The 25808-nt window shown below is 43.7% G+C and overlaps 1 protein-coding gene and 1 long non-coding RNA gene across 3 annotated transcripts; one reads left to right on the forward strand and one right to left on the reverse strand.

Annotated features, from left to right (window-relative positions):
* Positions 1-25755, reverse strand: LOC132667136 (uncharacterized). Of its 2 annotated transcripts, none has more exons than XR_009605002.3 (6): positions 25687-25755; positions 10248-10492; positions 7728-7846; positions 7420-7535; positions 2759-2938; positions 1-153 (listed from the first exon to the last, which is right to left on the reverse strand). It is a non-coding gene; the product is annotated as an uncharacterized LOC132667136 (long non-coding RNA). The 2 variants fall into 2 exon arrangements; XR_009604991.3 differs by having other exon boundaries at positions 7420-7554.
* Positions 3106-12125, forward strand: LOC132667122 (latherin-like). Its single transcript, XM_060615628.3, has 7 exons — positions 3106-3467; positions 4650-4779; positions 6629-6733; positions 7632-7781; positions 10152-10233; positions 10867-10930; positions 12070-12125. Exons 1-7 carry the CDS (start codon positions 3368-3370, stop codon positions 12123-12125), a joined length of 687 nt encoding a protein of 228 aa, XP_060471611.2. The 5' UTR covers positions 3106-3367.
* Positions 25756-25808: the final 53 nt, after the last annotated feature.

Here is a 25808-nt window from a genome sequence, read left to right on the forward strand (position 1 = left end):
TGAGTCTGTTATATTGTATATTTTAATTTCTTGGATTTCAGTCCATTTGTCCTTTTGTGCATGTGTGTATGCCTTGTAATTTTTCATTAGATGCTGGACATCATGATACAAATTATAGAGGTTATAAACGATGTCATCTTTTTCCAAAGCCAACTGAAAGAAGATAGTCAAGAGATAGAATATAAGTGGATTGCTTTGATTCTGCTGAAGCTCAGATTTATGTTTTATGAGGGTGGAAATGTTTTGATTTTGCTCTTACTCTTCAGGGGAGCCTTTATTTCTAGGGCATGTCCCTTTCTCCTGCAGAATTGTCTTCTGAGTCTTAACTAAAAGACCAAGGTGTCCATTAAGGGCACTTCATCTTTATAAGGCTTGAATTCAAACCAGTGTCTCCCCAGCACCACATGGAGAGGTGCTGAAATCTGTTCAGCTTCTTAACTTTCAGCTGCTATTTTCTGCTGATGTCTCAAAGTCTAATGATTTTCACACCAAATATAATGTGCATTTATACACATTTATGCATTTCTATATTTAAAAATGTTCCCTTTCCTCCCACACCACCAAGAAATTTCTCTGACACTAGCTGAGTGTCCTACAGTTCACCTCAATTCTGACACACTCTACCCAGAGATGGCATTAGAGTCCGCAGCTTAAGAGCTCAGTCCCATGAGACTGCCCTCACTTCATATGCCACGTGCAAGTCCATGTTGGTTACCTGTGTTTCTGATTAACTGGCTATAAGTCAAAGGTTCGCATAACCCCTTCCTTGGGTTTGATTACTTTGCTAGAGTGGCTCACAGAACTCAGAGGAACATTTTACCTCCTAGATTACTGGTTTGCTATAAAAGAATACAACTCAGGAATAGCCAGGCGAAAGAGATTCGTAGGGCAAGGTGTGAGGAAAGAATCATGGAGCTTCCATGCTCTCTCTGGCTGCATCACTCTCCTTGAATCTCCACATGTCCACCAACTTGGAAGCTCTCTGGACCCCATCTTTTTGGGGTTTTATGGAGGTTTCATTACACAAGCATGACTGATTAAATCACTGGTCACTAATGACTCAACTCAATCTTCAGCCCCTTTCCTCTCCCCAGAAGACTGAAAGGTCCAACCCTCTAATCACCTGGCTGGTTCCTCTGGCAACCAGCCCACATCCTTAGGTGCTTTCCAAAAGTCACCTCATTAACATAACAAAAGACACCTTTCTTGCTCTCATTACTTAGGAAATTCCAAAGGTTTTAGGAGCTCTGTGCCAGAAACTGGACAAAAACCAAATATTTGTTTCTTATTATAAATCATAATATCACAAGTGTCACACTGCACAGGTGAGCTTAAGTCCAGTGAGTTGAGGGAAATCTGTGCACCAATTTCAGGTTTCTTTCCCTGTGGTACCTCCCTCTGTGGGATTTTGTTCCTCAAGTACCAACTACTCTGAAAGCTCCTACTCCAACTTCTGCCTCCTCAGCCCAGTAAGACTGGTCCTTTTGTTTGGACTCCTCTCCCCCATATGGCAAATTGGGAAATGACGTTAAGCAGAATTTGGGGTGAATGTGGAGCTCACCTTGAATGACACCCTTTTCTAAAGAATCACAGGCTCTCATATTGTACCTGCATAATTTCTCATCGATACCCTCAAAGCACTGTTTTATATATTTCTATCTTATATAGTTTCGATTTACTGGGAAGTTTAGTCTAGTAACTCTGTCATGACCAAAACCAGAACTCTGCAGCTAGAATTTGACCTTATATCTCACTGGAACATTGTAACCACCCATTTAGGGCTCAGGGTGAGAAGGTTCAACACAGGAAATGCTGCAACCTTCCAAAAACAACTTCAAGATTGGTTATTTCAAGAAAATGTTTTATGGGATATAATATGGCAAGTGAGCCAAAAAAAAAAAAAAAAAATCCAAGTATGTTCATCCCAGGGGTGTTGGGATTTGAATACAAAAACGGCCAAAAGGAGGAGACTGATTAAATAAACATTGGTCAATCCATACATTAGAATATTCTGCAGATAAGGAGGTAGAAAGACAGTCATGATGTGACATTATTTGATCAAGTGATTCTATAGAAGCATGGCAGGACAATCTTGGTTTTTCATAATGTTACATGAATGTATGTGCGTGTATGTACATGCAAATGTGTAAAGAAAAACTTCTGAAAGTAGAAACAGAATTTAATCTCTGAGAATTTATTTTTATTTATTTTTTTCTTTCTTTGTATATATCTTTTTCTAATTTTTCTACTGGTCTGAAAACAGATCATCAAAATTAAAATTAAACCAAATGGGCTACTTTACATGGGATTGGTAACCAGAACTGGGCTCAGACTCTTTCCTGAATCTGTCAGGTGTCTAAAGGGAGGATTGGGCCCTACCAGCATCTGCCTGTTAGTCTCAGGTCCCAAAAGGGGCCATTTGCACTGTCATTTGGTTGAAGCCCCAAAAAGTCCCATCAACATTTGCATGAATGTTTTTGACCCATAAGGGGGTGTGAGTAAGTGTCAACGTCCTGAAGACCTATCCCGGCCCATGCCATATAAGCAGAAAGTTCCAACCCAGAAGCACGCCCTCCACATACTCTAGACATGTCCATACTCTGAGGGACATGTCCATGCCATCGAACGTATTGTTTCCTGCCAACTCAGGAAGAGTTGAATCCCAAATGAGAATCATTATAATCATAAAACTCATCAGCATAATGGTGACCATTTATGGAGCACTTCCAATATGCAGAGTGCTGTGCTCAGTACTTACGACAAGGCTGAGAGGAAGGTATGGGTGTGTATCATCTACATTTTCCAGATGAGGAAATTGCCTCATCTGGGCAAAACTCTGCATTGCCCAGATTGTCCAGCAAGTAGTAGGTGGCAGAGCTGGGATTCCATCCCAGGCCTGTCTGTCTCTGAAGCCAGTGCACATCACCACCAATGCCTCCTGTAAAATGAGGATAAGATGCCCTCCATACAATGTCATGTGGTGAAGCAACTTGCCCTAAATCCCACAGTCCCACACCTGGTAATGAGTGGAGGGCTTCAGAGACTGTTCCTGCAACTATAACATTGTGCAGTCTCTCACAGCGGCAGAGGGCAGCTCTACTGGGGAAGACTGTGTCCCTGCAGGAAAAGCTGCATGTCCAGCTCCACTGGCCTTGGGGAGCTGACTTCATCTCTTGTACCTTTCATTTCTTGCTCTATACTATGTGGAAAAGCATGTCTCCTCTCTGAAATTCACTGGCCCCATCTGTAAAGTAGGTCCACATGAGTTCTGTAGCCACCATAGACCCAAGCTCTGGGGAGACCCCATCAGAGAATGACCCCATAGCTGACCCTCTCTGCCTGCTTCCCTACAGGTACCTGACCCAAGATGCTAAAGGTCTCCAGCCTCTTCATTCTCCTCTGTGGGCTGCTTGCTTCATCCTCTGCTCAAGAGGTCCTCTCCAGAGTTTCTTCCCACATCACTGATGGTGAGATTGTCTTGCCTTGGGTCATACCTGGACTGATCAAACCCATAGGCTTCTCCTAAAATTCTAGACCGTCAGCCAATGTGGGTTAAGTTCTAATTAGCATAGTGTCTGGGACACAGTTAACATAATGAATCATTAGCTGCTCTGATCATCGCATTACTATATTTAATCCTGTGTTCCCAAGATTCCCTCTTTCCTGTCTCCTTGCCCTGATTTATCTATTAAAACTCACCATCAAAAGACCCAGACCTACCTGGACTGGCTCCTGTTCACCTCTCCTACCACCCTCCCCGCCACCAATCACTGGCTCCCCTTCTGCCACAGTAGCCTCCTCCACACATAAAGCACATCCCAGGACCTTAGCACTTGCTGGTCCCTCTGCCTGGAACACTCTTCTGGCATCAAGTCTCCCTTCCCTTCTTTCAAGTCTCTGCTAAAAATGTTGCATTTGCAGAAGACATTTCTTGACCTCCTTGCATGAATTACCACCCTCACTCAATATTCTCAATTCCTCACTCTGCCTTTTATTTTTCCCTCATGACAGAAATAGCTTCAGTAGAATGCACAGTATGGCTGCAGTGGTTAAAATACTGAAAAATTTTTTCTAAGCTCCTTGGAAAGTAGCCCCTGCTCAGAGATTCCCTAGGTGGCCCCCTCTCATCACCCCAACCATCCTACCTTAATCCCAGGACTCCAGGCTTCTCACCAACCAAAATCTAATGAGTCAACACCTGGCACAGCCCGGGAGCCACAGAACCAGGCTACAGGACTATGGTTGATGTCCTCTCTGGTTGGTTGGTGCCTATGCCCAACTGGTTGTTGAATATTTTGAAACCAGCCCCCTCATGGCACTTATCTGCACTTGACTCACACATGTCCCTTTATTCACTACTTTATCATCTCTCTCCCCTCATCCCCACCAGAATGCTGGCTCCACAAGGGCAAAGAATGCTGCCTATTCTCACTGGTACAGCCTGGAATGGCCCTGGCACATAGTAGGCCTCTAAAAATATTTGCTGAATGATTGTGTTGGGAACTTGGCCCGGCACCAAGCAGACCAGGGAAACTAGGTGAATGAAGAATAAGCACCACATGTGGGACATTCTCAGAGGTCAAGGTTGCGTCCGAGAATCTTTGGCATCTAAATGTCTAATGGGGGGTGGGGGGGGATATGTTTTTCAGCTTTGACACAAGGACTCCTTGGTATGAACTTTCTTCCCACCCTGCAGACAATTGACTTCCAGGGGCCATTGAAGGATATCTTCAGCCTTGTCCTGGGCCACCAGCTCACCAATGGGGAAGCCAATTTTATGTGAGTGGCCTTTGATCACAAACCCCCATGTCCAGACTGTCCTGATTTGTTGGTTTATTAGCAGCCTTCTGGCATTTTCTTGACTCTACAGAGCCCCTTCCATCAACTAACAGCCTTTCCAACTCTAATGGACTAAGAACCCCTGGTTGGGAGAAATTCCCACTGGGAGCAGAGGCAGAAGCTAGGGAGGTGCTAAAGACAGGGGTCCAATCTCTTTGTCTGGGAAGAGAATGGCTGCTCACCAGCTGTGAGAGCACCACCAGTGTCTTCCCCTATCTGAGTCTCAACTTCTGCCCCTATTAATGGGGAACTATAGCATCCAACCCTACAGGACTGTTGTGAATATTAAATGAAACAACACATGAACCATGCTTACACAGCTCCCTGTCCTCAGCAAGCCCCCAGTCAGCAGAACCAATTACAACAACCTCTACAAATAACGATGTGGTAATCATAGTAATCAATGCTATCTGACAACCAGAGTGTAGAAGATGCAGGTCCCTTGTCTTAGCACGTTGAAAACTACTGATGATTCCCAGCCTCCCAGCCTGCTTCTCCTCCAGCCCAGCCCATTTTATTTTTTTATTTTATTTTTTTTAATTTTTTTTAACGTTTATTTATTTTTGAGACAGAGAGAGACAGAGCATGAACGGGGGAGGGTCAGAGAGAGGGAGACACAGAATCTGAAACAGGCTCCAGGCTCTGAGCTGTCAGCACAGAGCCCGACGCGGGGCTCGAACTCACGGACCGTGAGATCATGACCTGAGCCGAAGTCGGCCGCCCAACCAACTGAGCCACCCAGGCACCCCCAGCCCAGTGCATTTTAGCTAATGAAGCTCCATCCATCCTGCTGCTCTGGCCAAAACTCCTGACATTGTCCAACACCCCTCTCTTCACTCACACCCCCATGCAGCCTGTCTGCAAACTCTGTCAGCTCTATCTTCAAAACACACCCAGGGGTCTGACCATTTTCTCCACCTCATCTGGTGTGAACCACCAGCATCTTCCCCTGACTTGTGGTCCCAGATTCCACTGTTTCCACTTCAAGCACCCTCCCCCATTCCTTCCACCAGTATCCAGAAGCATCTTTCTGAGAAGTAGGCCAGACACTGTAACTCCCTTGCTCAAACCCTCCAATGTCTTCTAGTTGCTCTTAGAACCAAACCCAAAAGTCTTACCATTGTCCCACAAGGCCCCCTGTGACCTGGTCTTGACTGCCCTCTCTCTTTCCCCCTGCCCACCTGCCACCTGCCATGCTGAGCCTGTTGCTGATCCAGCCTCAGGGCCTATGCACTTTGTCTTCTCCCTGGTCCTTTCTTCCTCTGGCCATCTTTATGATCTACCTGTACCCTCACTCATTCATGACTCTGCCCTAGTGTCACCTCCTGTAAGAAGCCTTCCCTGACACTCTTTCTAAAATGTCACTATTCCCAGTGTTACCCTCTTCACCTGATCCCACCAGGCTTTTTCTTCACAGCACCCATCACCCGACACGTTCTGTATATATTCACTTACAGGGTTTACTGTTTTACACACACACACTCTGCCCAAGCATGAGCTGTCTATAGCTTTCAGTATTCTACTTTATTCATATTCCAGCCTGCTTGGTGCTGGCCAAAGGGCTAGACATGATGACCATTCTGTGATGCATTAAGGCAAGAGGTTTTTTTGTTCAGGGCTATATTCTCAGTGCTTATCTCACATAGCAGCTGTACGATAAATTACATGATTAATGAGTCAGTAACTGTCTTTGCATACATTCAGCCTCTGCTCTGTAGGGGACCTGCCTTTACACAAAGTGGGGCCCCCAGTGGCTAGAGCCACAATCTTCCCTGCTTTTCTCACACAGGGTACAGATGAAAGACCTTCGACTTTTTCAGGTCTTCATTGAGACCTCCCCTGACTTCAAGGGTATTGATTTACGGATGCCATTGGCGTTTTCTATACAAATAAAGTAAGTAACAGCTGCAAGTCACTGGTTCAATTCTGTATTTTTGCACAGGTGTGTGGGGGTTTGGGAAGTAGCCATAACTAAAGGGTGTCCAGTATAATCTTAGCAAGGCTCATTGTGTGGTTGGGGTAAAACACCCTCCCTCTCCAGGCCTGGGTCACTCTATGGGTAGAATTTGGAGCCTGCAGAATAACTGAATGCTTCCAAGCTGGGATCCCTCTAGGGAAAGCAGGGAAGGTTGAGCAGATTCCTTTCCCTGCTTTATCCAGAGAACCCCACCTTCATTTATTTGGACTTCATGAGCCCACTCAGCCCTGACTGAATACAACTTAAGACGAGAACACAGAATGTACTCTAGATGGCAATGCCCCTTGGCACCATTGACTAGAGATTGTCCACAGATGTGTTTTGTTTGGTCTGCACTGGTGTCTTCAGAGAGACCAGACATTCCTCAGTTCACCACAGTTGTCGCCTCTCCCTGTGAAACCAGCCCCTGCTCTATCTGATTCATTTCCATCTCAAGCCTGGTCCTGGAGGCAGTGGAGTTGGTGACCTCTAGAAGAGTACTTTGCAAATTCAGTCTCTCAGTTTTGATAAGATGCCATACTTACAATCAACCTTTTCCTTTCTAACTGTCCCCCAAGCCAGAGATAGTGGGTATTAGGTATACACCCCGAATGCAGACCTACCTGGCTTATCCACTGGCTGGATGGCCGACTTGGAGAAAGCCATTCCCATTCTCCAGTCCTGAATTATCTCTTTTGAAAGATGAGGAAATGATCTCAACAGGGTGATTTTGAGAGTCCTGTGCAAACCAGGGGAACCTTCATTTTAGAAACAAATGGGAGTAAAATAAGCTCTGAGGTTCTCCCCCACCAGCCTTAATACTTCCCTCCCACAGGTTTCCGGCTCTTAATCCCTACATATTCCATGTACGGACAGATATGAAAGTCCAACTTTACTTGGAGAAGGATGTAGACAACAGATACCAACTCACCTTTGGGCATTGCAGGATTGTTCCTGAGACTGTATGGATCCAATCCGGAAATTTGTGAGTTCTCCATTTTTCTCTCTCTGCATCCAACTGGTTGTGATGAAGTCCCAAGGAGGCTTCACCTGAAACACGTCAACACCAAAGCATACCTTCCAAATGAGTCTTTTGTGCATATGGGGATGTATGTCCTACAAATAGAACTTCGTAGAATTTAAAAATTTTTTTATTCTGAAAATAATATTTTCACTGACATGAAAAGAGGTTCACTGAATAATAGCACCAAGGACAAACAAAGCAGGCTCACTTGATTATTAGTTGACATTTAGGTTATTTCTGAATTATTTGCTATTATAAATAATCCTGAACCTTTTAGTGCAGGAAATTATAGATTCGTGAAATGATTGAAAAAGTATAAACAGTTTTATGACTTTCAAATTTGAAGGTATATAATAGTTTTAAGGCATTCCACATCACTTACCAAACACCTCGCCAATAGAACTGAAGTGAGGTGTTTCTGGCTGGCATTGGTCACTTTCACCCTATAGCCAATCTTGACCAATTACTCTCATGTTTACAACTTTTCTCTTCAGTAGGAAATTTCAGCAGAAAATCCCATGGGTGCCATTCTCTTGACTATCAGTAGAGCAAGGATGTCATCATTTGTGTATTAGTCTGTGACCTCTCCTCTTCAGAGTAACTGTTTTCAGAGGTTTGCCCTTTTACTAAGTTACCTTCTACATTTGTAATCTCTTTTTTACAATATTCTTTGTAAGATTTTTTAAAATTTAGGCTCACATCTATGATTAACTGCAGTCAAATGCTCTACCACTGAGCTATACCCCCCATGAATAACTGAATCCAATAGTCATCACCAACCTATTGTACACCGTGTCTTTTTCATTCATGAATTTTATTTTGATTCATTTCACAGTTGCTCACTGTTTTAAGAAAGATCTGAGTGTGGAATCTTTTCTGAGCCCTTACAGGTCTGGTAATGTCCTCCTGTTCTGTTCCAGATACAGTGTCCTTGACTCACAGCCATTCTGCCCAACTCTGTCAGTGTGGCTCCATGTCTTTTGATATGTTGAAGAAAACAAGTTTTTCCTTTGAGGGAAATCTGAGTCTTCAGGCTGGAAGTGATAGATCAGCTGATTTTTATGTAAGCTTTTTATAGAATAAAGACACAAACACTTTGCCTGAGAATGAGATTTACCCTCACTTGTAGGGATTACAAACTGAGCCAGGAACATGAAGACACATTTACACTGCTGTTTCCTGATTTTGTCTCATCTCCCCCAACTAAAGAATGATATTACACTATTCCTTCCATTAAAGCATAACTATCAGGCTAAGGAGATAAGTTCTATTGGAACATAGATAATCAGAAGAATGGGAAAGCGTGCCAGAAAGAGAGTGATCAGAATCTAAAAGGGTGGTAGAAGCTGAAAGCATTCCAGAAGAGAAGAATGAAATAGGCAAGGAGAGGGAGGTGATGGGGAACAATGATGAGGGCAAGGTGATTTAAATTGAAAGATTAATTTCAGGGACACCTGGGTGGTTGAGTCGGTTGAGTGCCCAACTCTTGATTTCGGCTCAGGTCATGATACCAGGATCGTGGGACTGAGCCCCATGTCAGGCTTCATGCTGAGCATGGAGCCTGCTTAAGATTCTCTCTTGCTCTCTCTCACTCTCCCTCTGCCCCTCTCCCCTATTCGTGCTCTCTCTTTCTCTAAAATAAATAATAAATAAATTAGAAAATAAACAGGGGCGCCTGGGTGGCGCAGTCGGTTAAGCGTCCGACTTCAGCCAGGTCACGATCTCGCGGTCCGTGAGTTCGAGCCCCGCGTCAGGCTCTGGGCTGATGGCTTGGAGCCTGGAGCCTGTTTCCGATTCTGTGTCTCCCTCTCTCTCTGCCCCTCCCCCGTTCATGCTCTGTCTCTCTCTGTCCCAAAAAAAATAAATAAAAAATGTTGAAAAAAAAAAAAAAAAAAAAAGAAAATAAACAAATTAAAAGATTAATTTTAAGGAGTCCTAAGAGGTAGGTTGGAGCAGAAGGGCAAGGCTAGGTATGGAGCGCCATAGAAACAAGGAGTTTAAATAATGCGGGGTCAACTAAATACATAAGTGATGTAAAGAAAGGAGGGTTTGGTGGGGTGTCTAGGTGGCTCAGTTAAGTGTCTGACTCTTGACTTTGGCTCAGGTCATGATCTCATGGTTCATGAGTTCAAACCTCGCATCAGGTTCTGCCTGACAGCACGAAGCCTGCTTGGGATTCTCTCTCTCCCTCTCTCTGTCCCTCCCCAATTGGCTCACTCCCTCGCTCTAAATAAATAAATAAATAAATAAATAAATAAATAAATACTTTCTAAAAAAAAGAAAGGAAGGTTTTGGAGAATTTAATCTGCTCTACTTTCATTCTTCATTTAGCATCACCCCAATGAAAAACTTTATTGTGGAAAACATAGAGAGAGCCCTGGGAAATGTGATAATCCATAATTTTGGAGCAAAAGTAAGTATACAAACCCAGACTCCTTAAGTTTTTGACTCTGAGACTCAGAGCTTGGTGGATTGTGTCTTCTTAATAAACTGGAAGGAAATCTTCCAGGAAGGAGAGTTAGGGAGAGAGGAAGTGGCATTTATGAAGCTCCCATTCTGCAGCCAGCACTGGTGAAGTGCTTTACGGATATTAGTTAATTCTTCAAGTCAAAATCAGCATCTGTGTGACTGGAGACAAGTTGATAAGCATCTTCAAGACTCAGTTTCCTTATCTGTAAAATAAGTATAAGTAATCACAAAAATTAACAGCTAATATTCGTTAAGCACACAGGCACTGCGCTAAGTATCTTACATGAATTTTCTTACCCTACAAACAGTCTCATACTCTAAATAACAATGTTCTTTCCATTTGCCAGATTTAAGAAAAAGTTCCAGAGATGGCCAATGACTAATCTAAGTCACATAGCTGCCAAATAGCTCAGCTGACATGTGACCCCAAGGCAGTCTGTTGCCCAAACTCCCCTACGTGGTAGTTCTCTAGACTACGTTGGCTTAGAAGGAGAGTTTGCCTTGATTGCCCCCTGAATATTCAGCCACCATTGGTAGAGTCCTCCTTCTGACTCTTGCATATTTCTTTGTCTTTCAGATGTGTCCCTTCATTAATTCATGGCTTTATAACCTGAATCCGCAAGTGACTAACCAACTGATTAGTAAGTGCTGGTGGTGAGAAGACATAGGAACACCCAAGGAGAAAGCTCAGACCCCTCCTTCACTCTTTTAATCTCCTCTCCCCTAACCCTTCCCCCAGACAAAACATCCCATCCCTGATGAAGCAGAATGGTCCCTACTAATAACAATCCTCATTAACTCAGCTGTCATTTACTGAGGAAGTCCTGTGCGCTATTCCCAGGGTTAAGCACTTTGCCTTCACTAGCGATTGAAGCTCCACCGCTAGCCAAGAACATGGTGGTTTCAATTCTATTCTGGTCCCAAAAGCCTAGAGAAAATGAGATATAAATGGAAGCTACTCTGGGGGAGAAAAGCTGCCTGATTCCTCTTAACTTTCCTCCTAGATTAGATGATGCTACATTATGAGCAGAAAATTGACCTGGTTTCAACCCAAAGACTGCTTCCTTCCAATAGTCTCTATCTCCAGGCACCCAAAGTTTCCATGTCTGCCAGAAGATAAAACAGACACCTGAAGCCCCCAGCAGGAATCTGAAAACCAACAGAATTTCTGGGTTGAAAGGACTCCCCCTTCATTCACTGAAGATTCACTAGTCCTTACCAAGTGCTAGATGCTGGAGTTTCTAAAGTTCCTTTAAATGTTTCTCCTGACAAGCGGTTTTCTGGCCTCTCTTCACATACCTCCATTGACAGGGAGCTCACTATTTATGAAGTAGGAAGTTTGAGGCAGTTAATCTGGATGAGTATTAAAGCTCCCAAAGTTTGGTTCCCAGATTCACCCAAAGTAAATGTGAGTGGGGCAGCTCAACCAATACTGATATTGGGCTAGCATTCTGGAGAGGTGACCAGACAAATGGGGACCCAGCTGCTATAATGCCAACTTACCCCACCATCTCATTTCAATGTACAGATCTTCAGTTATTAGTCTGGAAGGGAGTAGCTGTTCCCAATTTACGGATGAGGAAACCAAGGTCCAGAACTGTCACTGAAGTGATCAGAGATACCAGCAACTAAGCATAGCCTCCAGGCCCAGCCTTGTGACTCCAAGCATTTGATTCATTCCCTGACCCTGCTCTGCCCCCATTTGGAGCAGGAGAAAGCTCCTTTGGCCTCTCTGGTCCTCCTTTACTCCCACTGTCTAAGGTATCTGTTTGCCTTCTAGGTCTGCTGCTGCAGCACGGCACGTACCAAGCCACAGTCGAAATATCCGCAAAGTAAAGGAGCCATGTTTGCACCAATCTGGTGAGAGATCAGAGCATATTTCCATTCCTTAGTGATGACACTTGGCCTTTAGGGTCATTATAAATATGTCATTTGTTCATTCATAAAATTTCAATTAAGCATCTACTATGTGCTAACTGCTAGGAATATGGCCGTGAATAACACAAAGACTCTGCTTTCCTGAAGTTTGTATCCTAGTTGGGTGTGCTGACAATGAACTAAGAAATAAATGTATAGTCAGCTAAATTCCAGAGGGTGGTGGGTACTATGCAGAAAACAAAGTGGGGTGTGAGAGAGAGTGCTGGGTGGGGGCAGAGAGGGAGGCATCACATTAAGAGAGTATAGTCAGGCAGAGGGCTCTTTGAGATCTTTCAGCTGAGCCCTGAATGATAAGGCAGAAGTTGTGCCAAGACCCAGTTGTGCCAAGATCACAGACAGGAAGATAAGCATGTGCAAAAGCCCTGAGACAGGAATGAGTCTTCCTTTTGGAAGCAAGAAAGGGGAGCAATGTGGCTGAGATGTGGAAGGGGCTCAGTTACAGAAGATACCCTTCAAGGTTTCTGTAAAAGAAGATGTTATTATTCATGCATCATGTATTTATTTACAACTATTCTGTGCTGAATACACTCTGCTCAAGTATCACCCTCTTAGATCTCTCAAAAAAAAAAAAGCATATCTGCCACTCTCTTCCTTGCTTATTTTTCTTCATAAAATTCATTATTATCTGACTTTTTACTATATTATGTGTTTCTTTTCTGCCTCCCCTACCAGAATATATATTTCATGAAAGCAAGGACTTTTTCTTTTTTTAATTCTTATTTATTTTTGAGGGAGAGAGAGAGACAGAGCATGAGTGGGGGAAGGACAGAGAGAGAGGGAGACACAGAATCTGAAGCAGACTCTAGGCTCTGAGCTGTCAGCACAAAGCCCAACGTGGGGCTTGAACTCACAAGCCATGAGATCATGATCCAAGCTGAAGTCAGATGCTTAACTGACTGAGTCACCCAGGCACCCCAGCAAGGACTTTTTCTATTCCTTGTTTTATCCCAGGTGCCAGGATTACAAAAAATGAATTAGACTTGTCCCTGACTTCAAGAGTCCCAAGTCTAGTAAAGGATAAGACAAATAAATAGGCAATTTCGTATGCAGTAAGGTGTTCTGGTTGGAGTTCTCTGGAAGTAAGGAGGCAAGATCCAGTAGCACTGCCTGAGGACTTCCAAGAAGACTTCACAGAGAACACAGCATTTAAACTTGATGTTGAAGAATGGTTGAGAGTTTTTTTATGGGAAAATGCATTAAAAGAAGAGGATACATGATGTGCAAATATACAGGAGTAGGAAAGAACCTGATGCTCTAAACAATGGGAAGAAGCTTTAGGTGACTGGTCATAAGAGTCATGGAGGATGGAGGCATCCTCCTCTGAGGGCCAAGGAGAAGTGTATAGTGAACTATACATATGCTTTCTAAAAATGAAGGTTCACATGATGGAGTGAGCCACCGAGAAGAAGGTGAAATCCATGAAAGGGGCATAAAAAACTGAATGGCCAATACCATAATGGAATCTATGTCTTTGGGCTGATAGCTTAGTTATGTAAGATTCTAAAGTAATCTTGTCCAAATAGAAATATAACACAAAACACACATGTAGCTTAGAGTTTTCTAGAGATGAAATTTTTACAGGAAAAGGAAACAGATTATTATCAATGAAATGTTTTACATTCCTTTTTTGTGCTAATTCTTTGATATCTGGTGTGTATTTCATAATTATAACACATTTCAATTTGGACTAGCTGCAACTGAAGTACTCAACATCCATGTATGGCTAGTGGCTGCCATATTGGACAGTGCAGTTCTGACTAACTTGCTGCCAGTTGCAAAACTTTGAAAAGCCTAGAGCATTTCATTTGTACCCACAAAAACATCTAGGCTGCCATCTAACACAGCAGCTCCAACTGTGCCCCCATGTTATATTCAGTCGACAGACATATTTGGTTCAACCTAGAAAGTATTTTGTAAATGTGACTATGCTGTCAATACTAAAAGTAAGAAATATATCTTTTGATCAAGCAGGACATCTGACAATATATTACATCCTTGTGTCATGAAGTAAGGCAAGGTGAGAAGGAAGATTCATCTTATCTGACGAGAGAGAGCACAGGGAACACAGCAAATTTTTTTATCCAGGGATAGGCAGTGGATGGATGTCCAGACTGGAATATGGTTCAGCACCATGGAGAGTGGACAGCAGTGCCAGTGAGATCCGGGAGAAGAGGCTCTCAGCTCTGGTTTACAGCCTCCTTAAAAGGGGGTAGAGAAAAGGCGCCTGGGTGGCTCAGTAGAGTAAGCATTCAACTCTTGATTTCAGCTAAGGTCATGATCTGATGGTTAGTGGGTTCAAGCTCCACCCACCTCCCCCATGGGGCTCTGCGCTGACAGCGAGGACCCTGCTTGAGATCCTCTCCCTCTGCCCTTCCCCTTCTCTCAAAAAAAGGAAAGTATGCAATTGACTAATATCTTGATTATCTCACACAGAATCAGGTACTGCTTGCTGATCTCTTTGGAATATCCCCCACACTTCAGACCATCACCTGTATGGCGATGATCCTAGATGTTCATGTTGATTATTCAGCTGCTACCTGGAATTTCATTACCCACCCTGGACTCAAGGATCCCTACTTCTCTGGGTATGGAGGCTATTTCCCTGTAACTTCTCACCAGAATCCATGTGCTGATTCCCTGTAATATCTTCACAATAAAAATTTTTTTTGCAGCTCTGAGCTGTGGGCCGTCCTGCCTCCATAGTGCAATGTGGACAGGGGCACAGATAGCCAGAGATGGTGGTGGGTCTGATCGTGATGACAAAAATTTGCACAGTGGAGGAGGATGCCTAGGTTAATTTAATCTTTATATCAGAAATACTTCAACACTCTGGTCTGGAGATTCCCAAAAACTAAGGAATAAGTCTTCCTGTCTTGTCTGAGGTGTTTTCTGGAAGATTCTGTGACCTTAGGTAGCTCCCCTTTTTGGGCCACAATCTCTCCACTGTGAAGTGAGAATTTTGGTCTTATCCAGTAAGTCCTTCAGGCAACCTACAAAGTTGTGGCTTATGGAAGAAAACATATCTTGGCCCTGGTAACTCCATTTTTCTTCCCTATATCACCAAACTTCTCAAGAGACATATTGCTATTCATTCTTTCAAACTTCTCACCTTTATCTAGTGCTCAATTTTGGATAATCTGGCTTATTTCCCCAACTCAAAATAACTTACTTTAGGTCATTTATAACTTCCTTCATGGACAACACCAGTGAACCCTTATTCAGTGTTCATGTTCCTCAAGTCATTACAAATTAATTTTGGATGATCACTCCAATCTACTTCCCACCTGCTTCTGCTCCTTTTTTTTTTTCCCTTATCACTACCTTGATTCATGCCTGGCACTCTTCTGTGCGTACATACATTACATCATTTGCTCTTAAATAAATTGTGTTTTTATTAAGCTTTCAGCTCTTGGTTACAAATCTATCTTTCTGTACTCTGATTTGCAATGCTGGGTCTGGGACTCTGAAAACCACCTATCTTTTTTACTGGCTTGCTCCTTATTAGTATCCTTTACTAGAGGGAGATTGCAAGGCTGAGAGAGGAGAAAAGAAATCTCCTCTCTTCTGTTTGCTTCCTGTTCCTCTAACCATCACCCAGCAATGGTTTTTCACCCAATCAGGGAAAGGTGGATTCAGTGTACAAGTTGTTTGTCTGTCTGTCTGTTTGTTTGTTTAATGCTTCCAAACCAGCTTTATTATGTTCCTCAAAATACTGCACCAGCCAACAAGAGTCCCTTCCTCAGAAGTCTGTTTCCCAGTTCCATGGGGTTTCTCCTCCAAGATCTTTAAAACTCATCCCAACCACCCTTTGTTGTCACTAGACCCATAACTAGGTTCAAACCTCAGCATGCTCCAGGGGAGCAAGAATAGAGGATAAAATAACTTATATACTCAAAATAATTACCTTTTTTGCCAATTTATATCAGCAGACATGAGGAATATGTATAGCAATTGATTCTAAATATGTTAGACCAAGGAAGATAGAATATAACACTGGGTTGTTCCTAATTAATTGATGAGTGCTTTTATCAAAGATTCCGGGTCTAATATTAGATCACATAGTTAAAAATAGCTTTGATAGTTTACCGTCTTGGTTATTGGAAATTGAACTCAATAATGATCTTCATTCGGGGCGACTAGGTTGCTAAGTTGATTTAGTGTCTGACTTCGGCTCAGGTCATATCTCACTGCTCATGAGTTCAAGCCCCGCATCAGGCTCTGTGCTGACAGCTGGGAGCCTGGAGTCTGCTTCTGATTCTCTCTCTCTCTCTCTCTCTAATATAAAATAAAACATTTAAAAAATGGCCTTCATTGAATAAGGTTGAGAACTTTCTAGGTACAATATAAGTAACTAATCTAAAGGCTTGGGGAGATTGGACTGTTGGAGTGGATTGATCTTTTGCCAACACATATGTCCCAAATTACATCTCCTGAGAGGGTCCTAAGGACAATCTCTTCACTAAGATATTGAAAATTACATTAGTTAAGGGTACCCACATCCTTGAAAAGATCTGTGGTGGCTGTTTTCTGGGAGCCACCACATCTGGGAGATGCTGCCATTGAAAAGGATTCCCTGATTTCAATGGGGGACAGTGAGATACACAAGTAACAGAGAGCAAGTGGTGGAGCTTAACTGGCAGAAACAAGAGGGCATGCTTATTGTAATGGGTAGCAAGGATGAATTGGTAATCAGAATATTTGGCAATTGCTAATTGATCACAGTTTTCCTAGAAAGGAAATCGTTCACCTGCTAAATGTTAATTAAGAGGATCTCCCGGTTTGGAATCCAGAAACTTGACTTGGGTTGCCAAAATTGAAAGTCAGAGCCTTTCACCCAATTTGCAGTTAAAAGCCAGTTCAGAATCAAGAACCCCTTGATTGAAGGGGAGGCAAGGGATCCTGGAATATTGCCACAGCATATGCTGTAAATCTTCCTTCAAGTATTTCCCAAACTGGCCTGTTGACATTTAGTAGAATCATAGTGCACTGGGGAAAAATACCCGGAACTTTTGGGGATACAAGATACTGGATCTCTGAATTTATGCTATTTTCCAGGAACCCAAAATACCTTTATGGTCCAGCAAAGCAGGTTTGTGTTTGTCAAATGATAAGTGGAGTTTGGGCATAAGTTTGATTCAGAATGGGCCTGATAATTACACAGACCCAGTCTGTGATTATTTCTCCAATTCTTTAATGTCTAATTGGAATAGAAATAATTAGCAACTGGCAGAATCCCCACTTGGCTCTGTGATCCATGGAGGGAGAGCTTTCGGGAGAGGAAAGGCCAAGTGGAAACTCCTGGAGCTTTCTCTTGTAACAGGATAATAAACCAAAGCAATACTACACCACTGGGAAACTGGAGAGACAGAGACCATCGTTTTAGTTTGAGAGTCAAAAAGATGCTGATACTTGTATCAATCAGGATTAATGCAGAGAGAGAGAGAGACAAAGAGGGATGAGAAGGAATCGACTTACATGAGTATGGGGGTTGACTAAGCCAGACCAAAATCCATAGGTCAAGTTTTCAGGAAAGGAAAGTCAAGCACTGAAGCTGCTGCCCACAGGAAATATTCCTTCTTTTTCCCTTCCTCCTCCTCCTCCTCCCTCTTCTCTCTCTCTCTCTCTCCCCCTTTCTCCTTCTCTGCCCTCAGTATTGCTTTTAAGTCCTCTCAACTAACTGAATTAATCCTACCTGCATTATCTAGGATACTCTCCCTTACATTAAGTCATTTCATTATGGACTGAAAACTCCCTTCAGAGAAACACCTAGGTTAGCATCTGATTAAATAACTGGAGACTGTAGCCTAACCAATTGGACACACTAGAAAAAAAAAAAAAAACTCACAATACTTATCCCATCCTCATTTAACAAGACTGTTCACTGTCTTTAAAGTCAATCCAGCCTCTGACACCTGGGATTCACTGTTGCCCTTGAAAACATTTTTCCTTCTATTCCAAGATGTAGGGGCCATCAGAATTGGCTTGCCTTACCTGGCAGGGCTATCAGCACACCTTCATAGTTTTTCTCAGTGCTGTTCAGCAATCCTGCTCTCTACCATAATATAGTTTACAAAAATCTTGGTCATATTGACATCACAGAGCATCACATATGTCCAATACATTATTAACATTATGCTGATAAACTTGAGGAGTAGGAATTAGCAAGAATTTAAAGGCATCAGTAAAATACACACAAGCAAGAAGATGAGATGCAATCTCATAAAAGCCCACATTCCCACCACTTTGATGAAGTTTCTGCAAGTACAATGGTTTGGAGCATGCCAGGATATCCCTTCCAAGATTAAAAATAAATTGTTGTGCCATGGCAATGCTTATTCTTACAAAACGACACAAAGTTTCACTGGCCATTTTAATTTTTTTTAAACTTTTAAGGTAATATATACCACAATTAAAAGTATTATTCTGATGCATTTACTGAGTAACACTTAAGGGACCAGTCTGAGTAGGAATCAGAGCAAGAAAAGGCTTTCCAGCAAGCAGTGCAAACTTCTCTACCACTTTGTCCTTATGACCTAGGCAGAACCAATTATACTTTCAAAGTATCTATGGCAAGTGAGGATGTTTATGGATGTACTGGCAGCTCTAATAGGAGAAACACAGCACAGATCTCTAGGGCTTTGGATAAATGCCCTATCCTAGTCTGCAGATAACTGCTTTAACTTTGAAAAATAGCTCCTGTCTTGCTACTGAGTCCTGGTAGAGATGAATACCTTAGCATGGGATATCAAATAACCATGCAACCTTAGATATCCTTCATTGACTACATGAAATCTGATCTATCAAGTTTGTAACATGATGTATTACATTGATTGTCAAATGTTAAACCAACCTTGATTTCTTGAGATAAAGCCCCACATAGTCATGATGTATTACCCTTTCTATACATTTAAATCTGTTGAAATCACTAATATGTTATTGAGGATTTCTGTCTCTATGTTCATAACAAATGTTGGTCTGTAGAATTGATCTTAGTCTGTGTTTGGTATTAGGGTAAGGCTGCCTTCGTAGAAGGACTTAATAAGTATGCCCTCCTCTTCAATTTTCTGGAATAGCTGGGTATAATGTGGTGTTTGGTATGGAGCAATCTCGGCCTAGAGTTTTCTGTGTCCTAAGGTTTTTATCCACAAATTCAATATCTTTAATACATACAGGGCTTCTCGGGTTATTTATTTCTTCTTTTTTTTCTTTTTTTTTTAACTTGTTTTATTTTTTTATTTTTTAAAATTTCCATGCAAATTAGTTATCATATAGTGCAACAATGATTTCAGAAGTAGATTCCTTAGTACCCCTTACCCATTTAGCCCATCCCCCCTCCCACAACCTGTCCAGTAACCCTCAGTTTGTTCTCTGGATTTATGAGTCTCTTCTGTTTTGTCCCCCTCCCTGTTTTTAATATTATTTTTGTTACCCTTCCCTTATGTTAATCTGTTTGTCTCTTAAAGTCCTCATATGAGTGAAGTCATATGATATTTGTCTTTCTCTGACTAATTCCGCTTAGCAGCATACCCTCTAGTTCCATCCATGTAGTTGCAAATGGCAAGATTTCATTCTTTTTGGTTACTGAGTAATACTCCATTGTATATATATGCCAATCTTCTTTATCTATTCATCCATCTATGGACATTTGGGCTCTTTCCATTCTTTGGCTATTGTTGATAGTGCTGCTATAAACATGGGGGTGCATGTGTCCCTTTGAAACAGCACACCTGTATCCCTTGGATAAATGCCTAGTACTGAAATTGCTGGGTCGTAGAGTAGTTCTATTTTTAGTTTTTTGAGAAATTCCATACTGTTTTCCAGAGTGGCTGCACCAGCTTGCATTCCCATATTTATTTCTTCTTGAGAAGCTTTAGTAGTTTGTGCTTTTCCAAGTTCAGTTTTCCTGAATGAACCCAAATATATATATACTTATATATGTGTGTGTGTGTGTATACATATATATGTATGTGTATATATGTATACATATATATGTGTGTGTATGTATAAGCCTAAAACCTCTTATAAACCCTCTAGAGTGTATCACTATTTATTTAAAAAAAAAAAAAGTTCCTAAAAGCAGCAAGAAAAAAAAATTCAACTGATCTTGGCTCAGAGGTTTCATTCAACACAAGGAGCTCGGTGTGGTGAGTGTGTGGTGAATGGAGGATAAAAGGAAAAACAAACAGATGAAAATGAAAACACACAGTGCAGAGATGTATAAAGTAAACAGGATTGGCCTTCCATCACAACTGGTCCAAAGAGACCCCAGACCCCAGTCAGCTGGTCCAGCAGGACTGCAGGAAAGTCTTAGGAAATATATGCCTCCCTCTTTTCCAATTTCCTTTGCTGTTCTCACAATTCACATCTCCAAATGTTGTAGTATCAGTTGAGATAAAGTTATTCATAATATTTCCTATTTCCTTTTAATACCTGTGAAGTCTGGAATGCTGTCATTCCTCTCATTCCTGATGCTGGTCATTTGCATCTTCTCTCTCTTTTTCTGAATCTACCTGATTAGAGTTTTATCAGTTGTATTAATCTTCTGGAAGAAACAGCTTCTGATTTCACTGATTTTCTCTAATGTTTTTTTTATTTCATTAATTTCCATTCTAACCTTTATCACTTCCTTGCTTCTGCTTGCTTTGTTTTTAGTTCACTCCTTCTGTTCAAGTTTCTTACAATGGATACTGAGGTTGGATGTGCACTTTAAGAAGGACTGAAGCCCATTTCCTCCTCCCCACTGGCTGACTTTTAAGGCAGGCGTGCCTCTGAATAGCTGGTCACTGTGAATGGCCTGCCTCCCTCCTTTCCTCCTGAGAACATCTCCACTGGGTAGGACCCCGGGCTTCACGGGGCCAGTTCCTGCCCCCTAGTGGTTCAGAGCCTTCATGGTTTTGGTGAGACCTGCAGTCTTCAATCCCCCTGGTAGGTCAACTCCAGCTCACTGGCAATCTTTGGCAGTTGCCATGCGTGTCCCATGGAGTCGTCTGTGGCCTCTGTAGAATGCCAGAGGAAATGCCACTGGACAAGACAGGCTCACCAGGGCAGGCTCACCAGGCTGAAGGGCAAGGGCTGTGGGCGAATTTATCAGAGACGAGACAGAGCCTACAGAGCCAGACAGCCTGGCTTTGAATCCTGGCCCCACACTCACCAGTGCGTGTCCCCGGGCAAGTGAGTCCATCTCTCTGTGCCTCAGGCTCTGCATCTGGGAGGTGGGGCAATAACAACACAACCCTCCAAGGCTATTGGATTCATGAGATTAAGCTACCAAAAGCCTAGAGCAGAGCCTGGCGCAGAGTAGGGGCAAAATAGGAGTCTGCTGCTGTTCCTCCTGCCTCTCCTTGCAATGCCTGTGAGGGCCGTGGGATCGTGTTGGGGAGCAGAGTGGGGTGTGGGAGGGGGAGGCACAGGAGGAATGAGCGACAGCTCCTCTGATCTCCCTTCTGTGGGTCTGGTTGCCTCGCTCCTGCCCCAGCCCCACCTGCCCTGGCTGGTGACTTCAGGGATCTGACTCAACTTCTCTGTGCCTCTGCAAAGGGGGGCCAATCACAACAGTACCTACCTCAGAGGGCTGTGAGGGGGATTAAAGAAGCGATTAAAGGAAAGCACTTCGACTGCTCCTTGAGCACAGTCAGCTCTCAGCAAATGTTATCTGGCATCATCATTCTTATTTCAGCTCAGTGGTTCTCAGGCACCATGTACAGCAGAATCTCCCAAAAGCTTATTCCCAGGTCCCACCTCCAGAGGCTGACTCAATTGCTCAGGGGTGGCCCAGGAATCTGCATTTTTACAAGTCTCATTTGTCCTCTCAAAAGCACTGCAATGCACCAGAAACACCAGCTTTTCCACCTTCCCTACTTCTCGCCACTCCAGAACCCAGAAGAGACATCCTCATCATCCTTTTGCAATCCCGATGTTCCATTCAGATGGCACCACACTCCCTGCCTACCTTCCACATCCTTTTCAAGTAAATTTGTCTTTGGGTTAAAGTTCCAGTCGTAGACCTCTATGAATGTTAAAAATATATATTTCTACAAAAAGTGGAATAAATGAATGCCTACATGAATAGTGAATTCCATTCCACAGAAGAGTGATTCCCAAAAAATAAACCAAACCAGTCCACCCTGCTTCGTCAGGTACAGGAAACTTCCACCATTCTGCTTCCACCCATTCTACTGCCCCCTGGAGTTTCAGGAATTCTGCCTTTGGCTGGGGACCTGGAGCTGCCTTTGAGCCCAGAGAGCAGCTGTGGGAGGAGTCTGGAGTTGGTAGGGAGGGGGATGTCTTTACCCAGCTATAGGAGGGCGCTCACGTGCAAAAGCCTGCTTGGCCCTTGGTTCAGCCAGGGGAAACTCCTGCCTCCTTGTCATGCTGGACACCCCCTCCCTAGAGCCATGGACGTGAGCCTGGGCACCTGGGCACCAATTTCTAACCCAGTAGACCCAGCCACACCCATTTTCCTTTGTTCCTCCAATCTGCTGAGCCCTTTCCTATCTCAGGCCCTTTGACCTTACAGTACTATCTGCCAAATGTGTCGTTCCTCCATCTACACCCAATGCAGGCTCTGTCTCCTCCTGGACTCAGCTCAAATGTCACCTTCTTTTTTTTTTTTTTTTTTTTAATTTTTTTTTTCAATGTTTTTTATTTATTTTTGGGACAGAGAGAGACAGAGCATGAAAGGGGGAGGGGCAGAGAGAGAGGGAGACACAGAATCGGAAACAGGCTCCAGGCTCCGAGCCATCAGCCCAGAGCCCGACGCGGGGCTCGAACTCACGGACCGCGAGATCGTGACCTGGCTGAAGTCGGAGGCCCAACCGACTGCGCCACCCAGGCGCCCCTCAAATGTCACCTTCTTGAGAGACCCTCCCTACTCATTGCTCAAAGTGGCCTCCCTCCTATTCTCAATCTCACCCAAATTTTCCCCCTTGGTATACAATTTGTAATTATTCCATGTATTGTTTATTTTGTCTTATTCTGATTCTCTCCCCAGACTATAAGTCTCTAGAGAAGCTGTGTGTCTGTTATTGCCTAGAGCCAAGCACAGTGCCTGGCACATTGTAGGCCCACAGGAAGTAATGGCTGACTGAATAAATAAATTTTATCCAAGTCAAACTCCTTGAAAGCCAGTTACCAGGAGAGCAGGGGTTTTAACTTGTGTCAACGGTCACGGCTTAAGAGGGTGATGGAAATCCTGCTACTATCAGCAACATTTTTTAACCAGTTTTTACATTATTTTTTCTGGACAAAGTTGTCATCACATTTTGAAAATGCCCCCCAAAAAGGTAAAGCAGCTTGTTCTAAAGCAAGTTATTTGAAATAGTAAAGGAAAGGGCTACTAGCTGAGGTTTGGGGCAGCCAGCAGCTCCACCTTCCAAAGGAAACCTCTTACTCCTCTGGGCAGGGACAGAGAGCCAGAGAGCCTGCCGGGTGGCAGCTCGTCCTGGTCCCAGCCCAGAGCTCTGTAGGCCTCTGGGTTTCTCTATGTCCCCAACCCCTCACATGTGGAATGAGATCACACATGGAGCAGGCTTAGCACAGTGAATGAGGCCCACCAAATAAATGTCAGCGGCACCGTCCCTAGAGGTAGCTGCCTGGGGCAGGAAGGCAGGCGGTGGGGGAAGAGGAAACACGACACCAGCTAACTTGTAGGCTTTCCCTTGAATTCCACTCTGTCTCCTCAGGGAGGTCGTTTCTCTGATAACCCCCCTCCCCACTTGTCTGGTGTCCCCACCCGCCACACCCCGCCAGGTATGGGAGCACTACGAGGACAAGGAAATCCAGGGCTCGTCCCAGAGTGGTGCCTTTCTGCTCCCTCCTCATGCACCAGGCTTGGAAAGTCTACACCCTTCACCTGCTCATTTCTTTAGACTCAGTGGCCCTGAGCACCACATCCTGCAATGGGGCAGGACTGACAGCCCTCCCCACTCCCAAGTTCAGACCTTCAAAGAGCCAAGGACAACAGGTTTGTTCCTCCCAACGGTGCCCACTCTTCTCCAATTTTCTTGACAAAAAAATAACAAAATCCCAACTGGTTACACAAGATCAGGAAGACTGGAAAAGTACATTTTGAGGTAACTGATATTCTACAAACATCCCCAAGGGGAGTGTGAGCCCTGCAAGAGGACATCAATTCCGGAAAGCCATCACCCTGAACGAATGCTTTAGTTATGATCTCTTACAAAACTGGATGTGAAGTGCCCAAGGATGGCCCCAGGGCTTCATGAGATTTGCAAAGGACCCTGAACATTCTCGGGGGGGGGGGGGGGGGGGTAGGTTGCAGAGCATGGGAAGTCAAGAGTACCTTTGTCTTGGGATTTCACAGCAGCTGAATTGTGGGACCCAGACCATGCCCCCCCCCCCAGGCCTGTGTGGTTGCCAGGAGTGGGAGCAGATGAGGGACAGAGTGTTAAGAGGTAAGGTCAGAGAGAACAAACACCAGGGGACCCTGCAGGACCTGGGAGGCATTGCATGGAGTTTGACATTTGCTCTGTGAGCAGTGGGAAGCTTTAGAAGTTTTGAGCAGAGGAGGGCTGTGATCTGATTAATGTCTTGAAATGGTTAGGCAGGCTGCTGTGTGCAAAACAGATTGTGGGTGGGCAAGGAAAAAAGCCACGAAATCAGGTAGGGATCCCCATGCGATAATCCAGGCCAATGTAATGGTGGCTGAGAAGGAGTTATTAGACGTGGTCAGATTCTGGAAGTGTTGATAGGACAGATGGATAGTGGGTCATGAGGAAAGATGAGTTAAGAGGGACTCCAAGGGCTGGGGCCAGAGCAACTGGATGGATTATGGTGCCATTTCTTGAGATGTTGAGGACAGGAGGATTTGTGCTGAATTCTCTCTGACTCCCAACTTCAGAACAATGAAATAAGAGAGAGGCTCTCTGTCCTTCTCCTATAAATCTTATCCATAAACCATCCATCCATCCAATCATTCATTCATTCTTATCATTTAACAAACATTAGTAACTACCATGCGGTAAACATGGGAGGCATTGGACTCACACCCTGCCTTTATAACTTGATAGGGGGTTTAAAGATCAGCCATTCTCACTCATTCATGTATTTAGTCATTCAGTCACTCAACAAACATTCGTTAACACATAATTCCTAGCAAGCAAGCATCATGGTAGGCATTGTGAATAATCTTGCCCTTGAGAAAGTTCTAGTCCAGGGGAGCCTGGGTGATTCAGTTGGTTAAGCATCTGACTCTTGACTTCAGCTCAGGTCATTATCTCACAGTTCATGGGATCAAGCCCCGTCTCTGGCTCTGCACTGACAGTGCCGAGCCTGCTTAGGACTCTCTCTCTCTGCCCCTCCCCCACTCATGTTCACTCTCTCTCTCCCTCTCTCTCTCTCTCTCTCTCAAAATTAATAAATAAACACTAAAATAAGTCCTAGTCCAATTGGAGAGCCTGAAATTAGTCATCCTCAGTCACTCATTCATTCATTCACTTACTGTAGAATCCCCAACATCCAGCCTGTGCAGGGTCTGGGAGACAACTCCTGCTGGATGACCCAACAGTGGGCTCTCCTGGGCGTATCCAAGCAACAAGGTCCCCCTCTGGATCTCTGGCCCTC

The sequence above is a fragment of the Panthera onca genome, chromosome A3 (assembly GCF_046562875.1).
Source record: "Panthera onca isolate mPanOnc1 chromosome A3, mPanOnc1 haplotype 2, whole genome shotgun sequence".
NCBI classification, from domain to species: Eukaryota; Metazoa; Chordata; class Mammalia; order Carnivora; family Felidae; genus Panthera; species Panthera onca.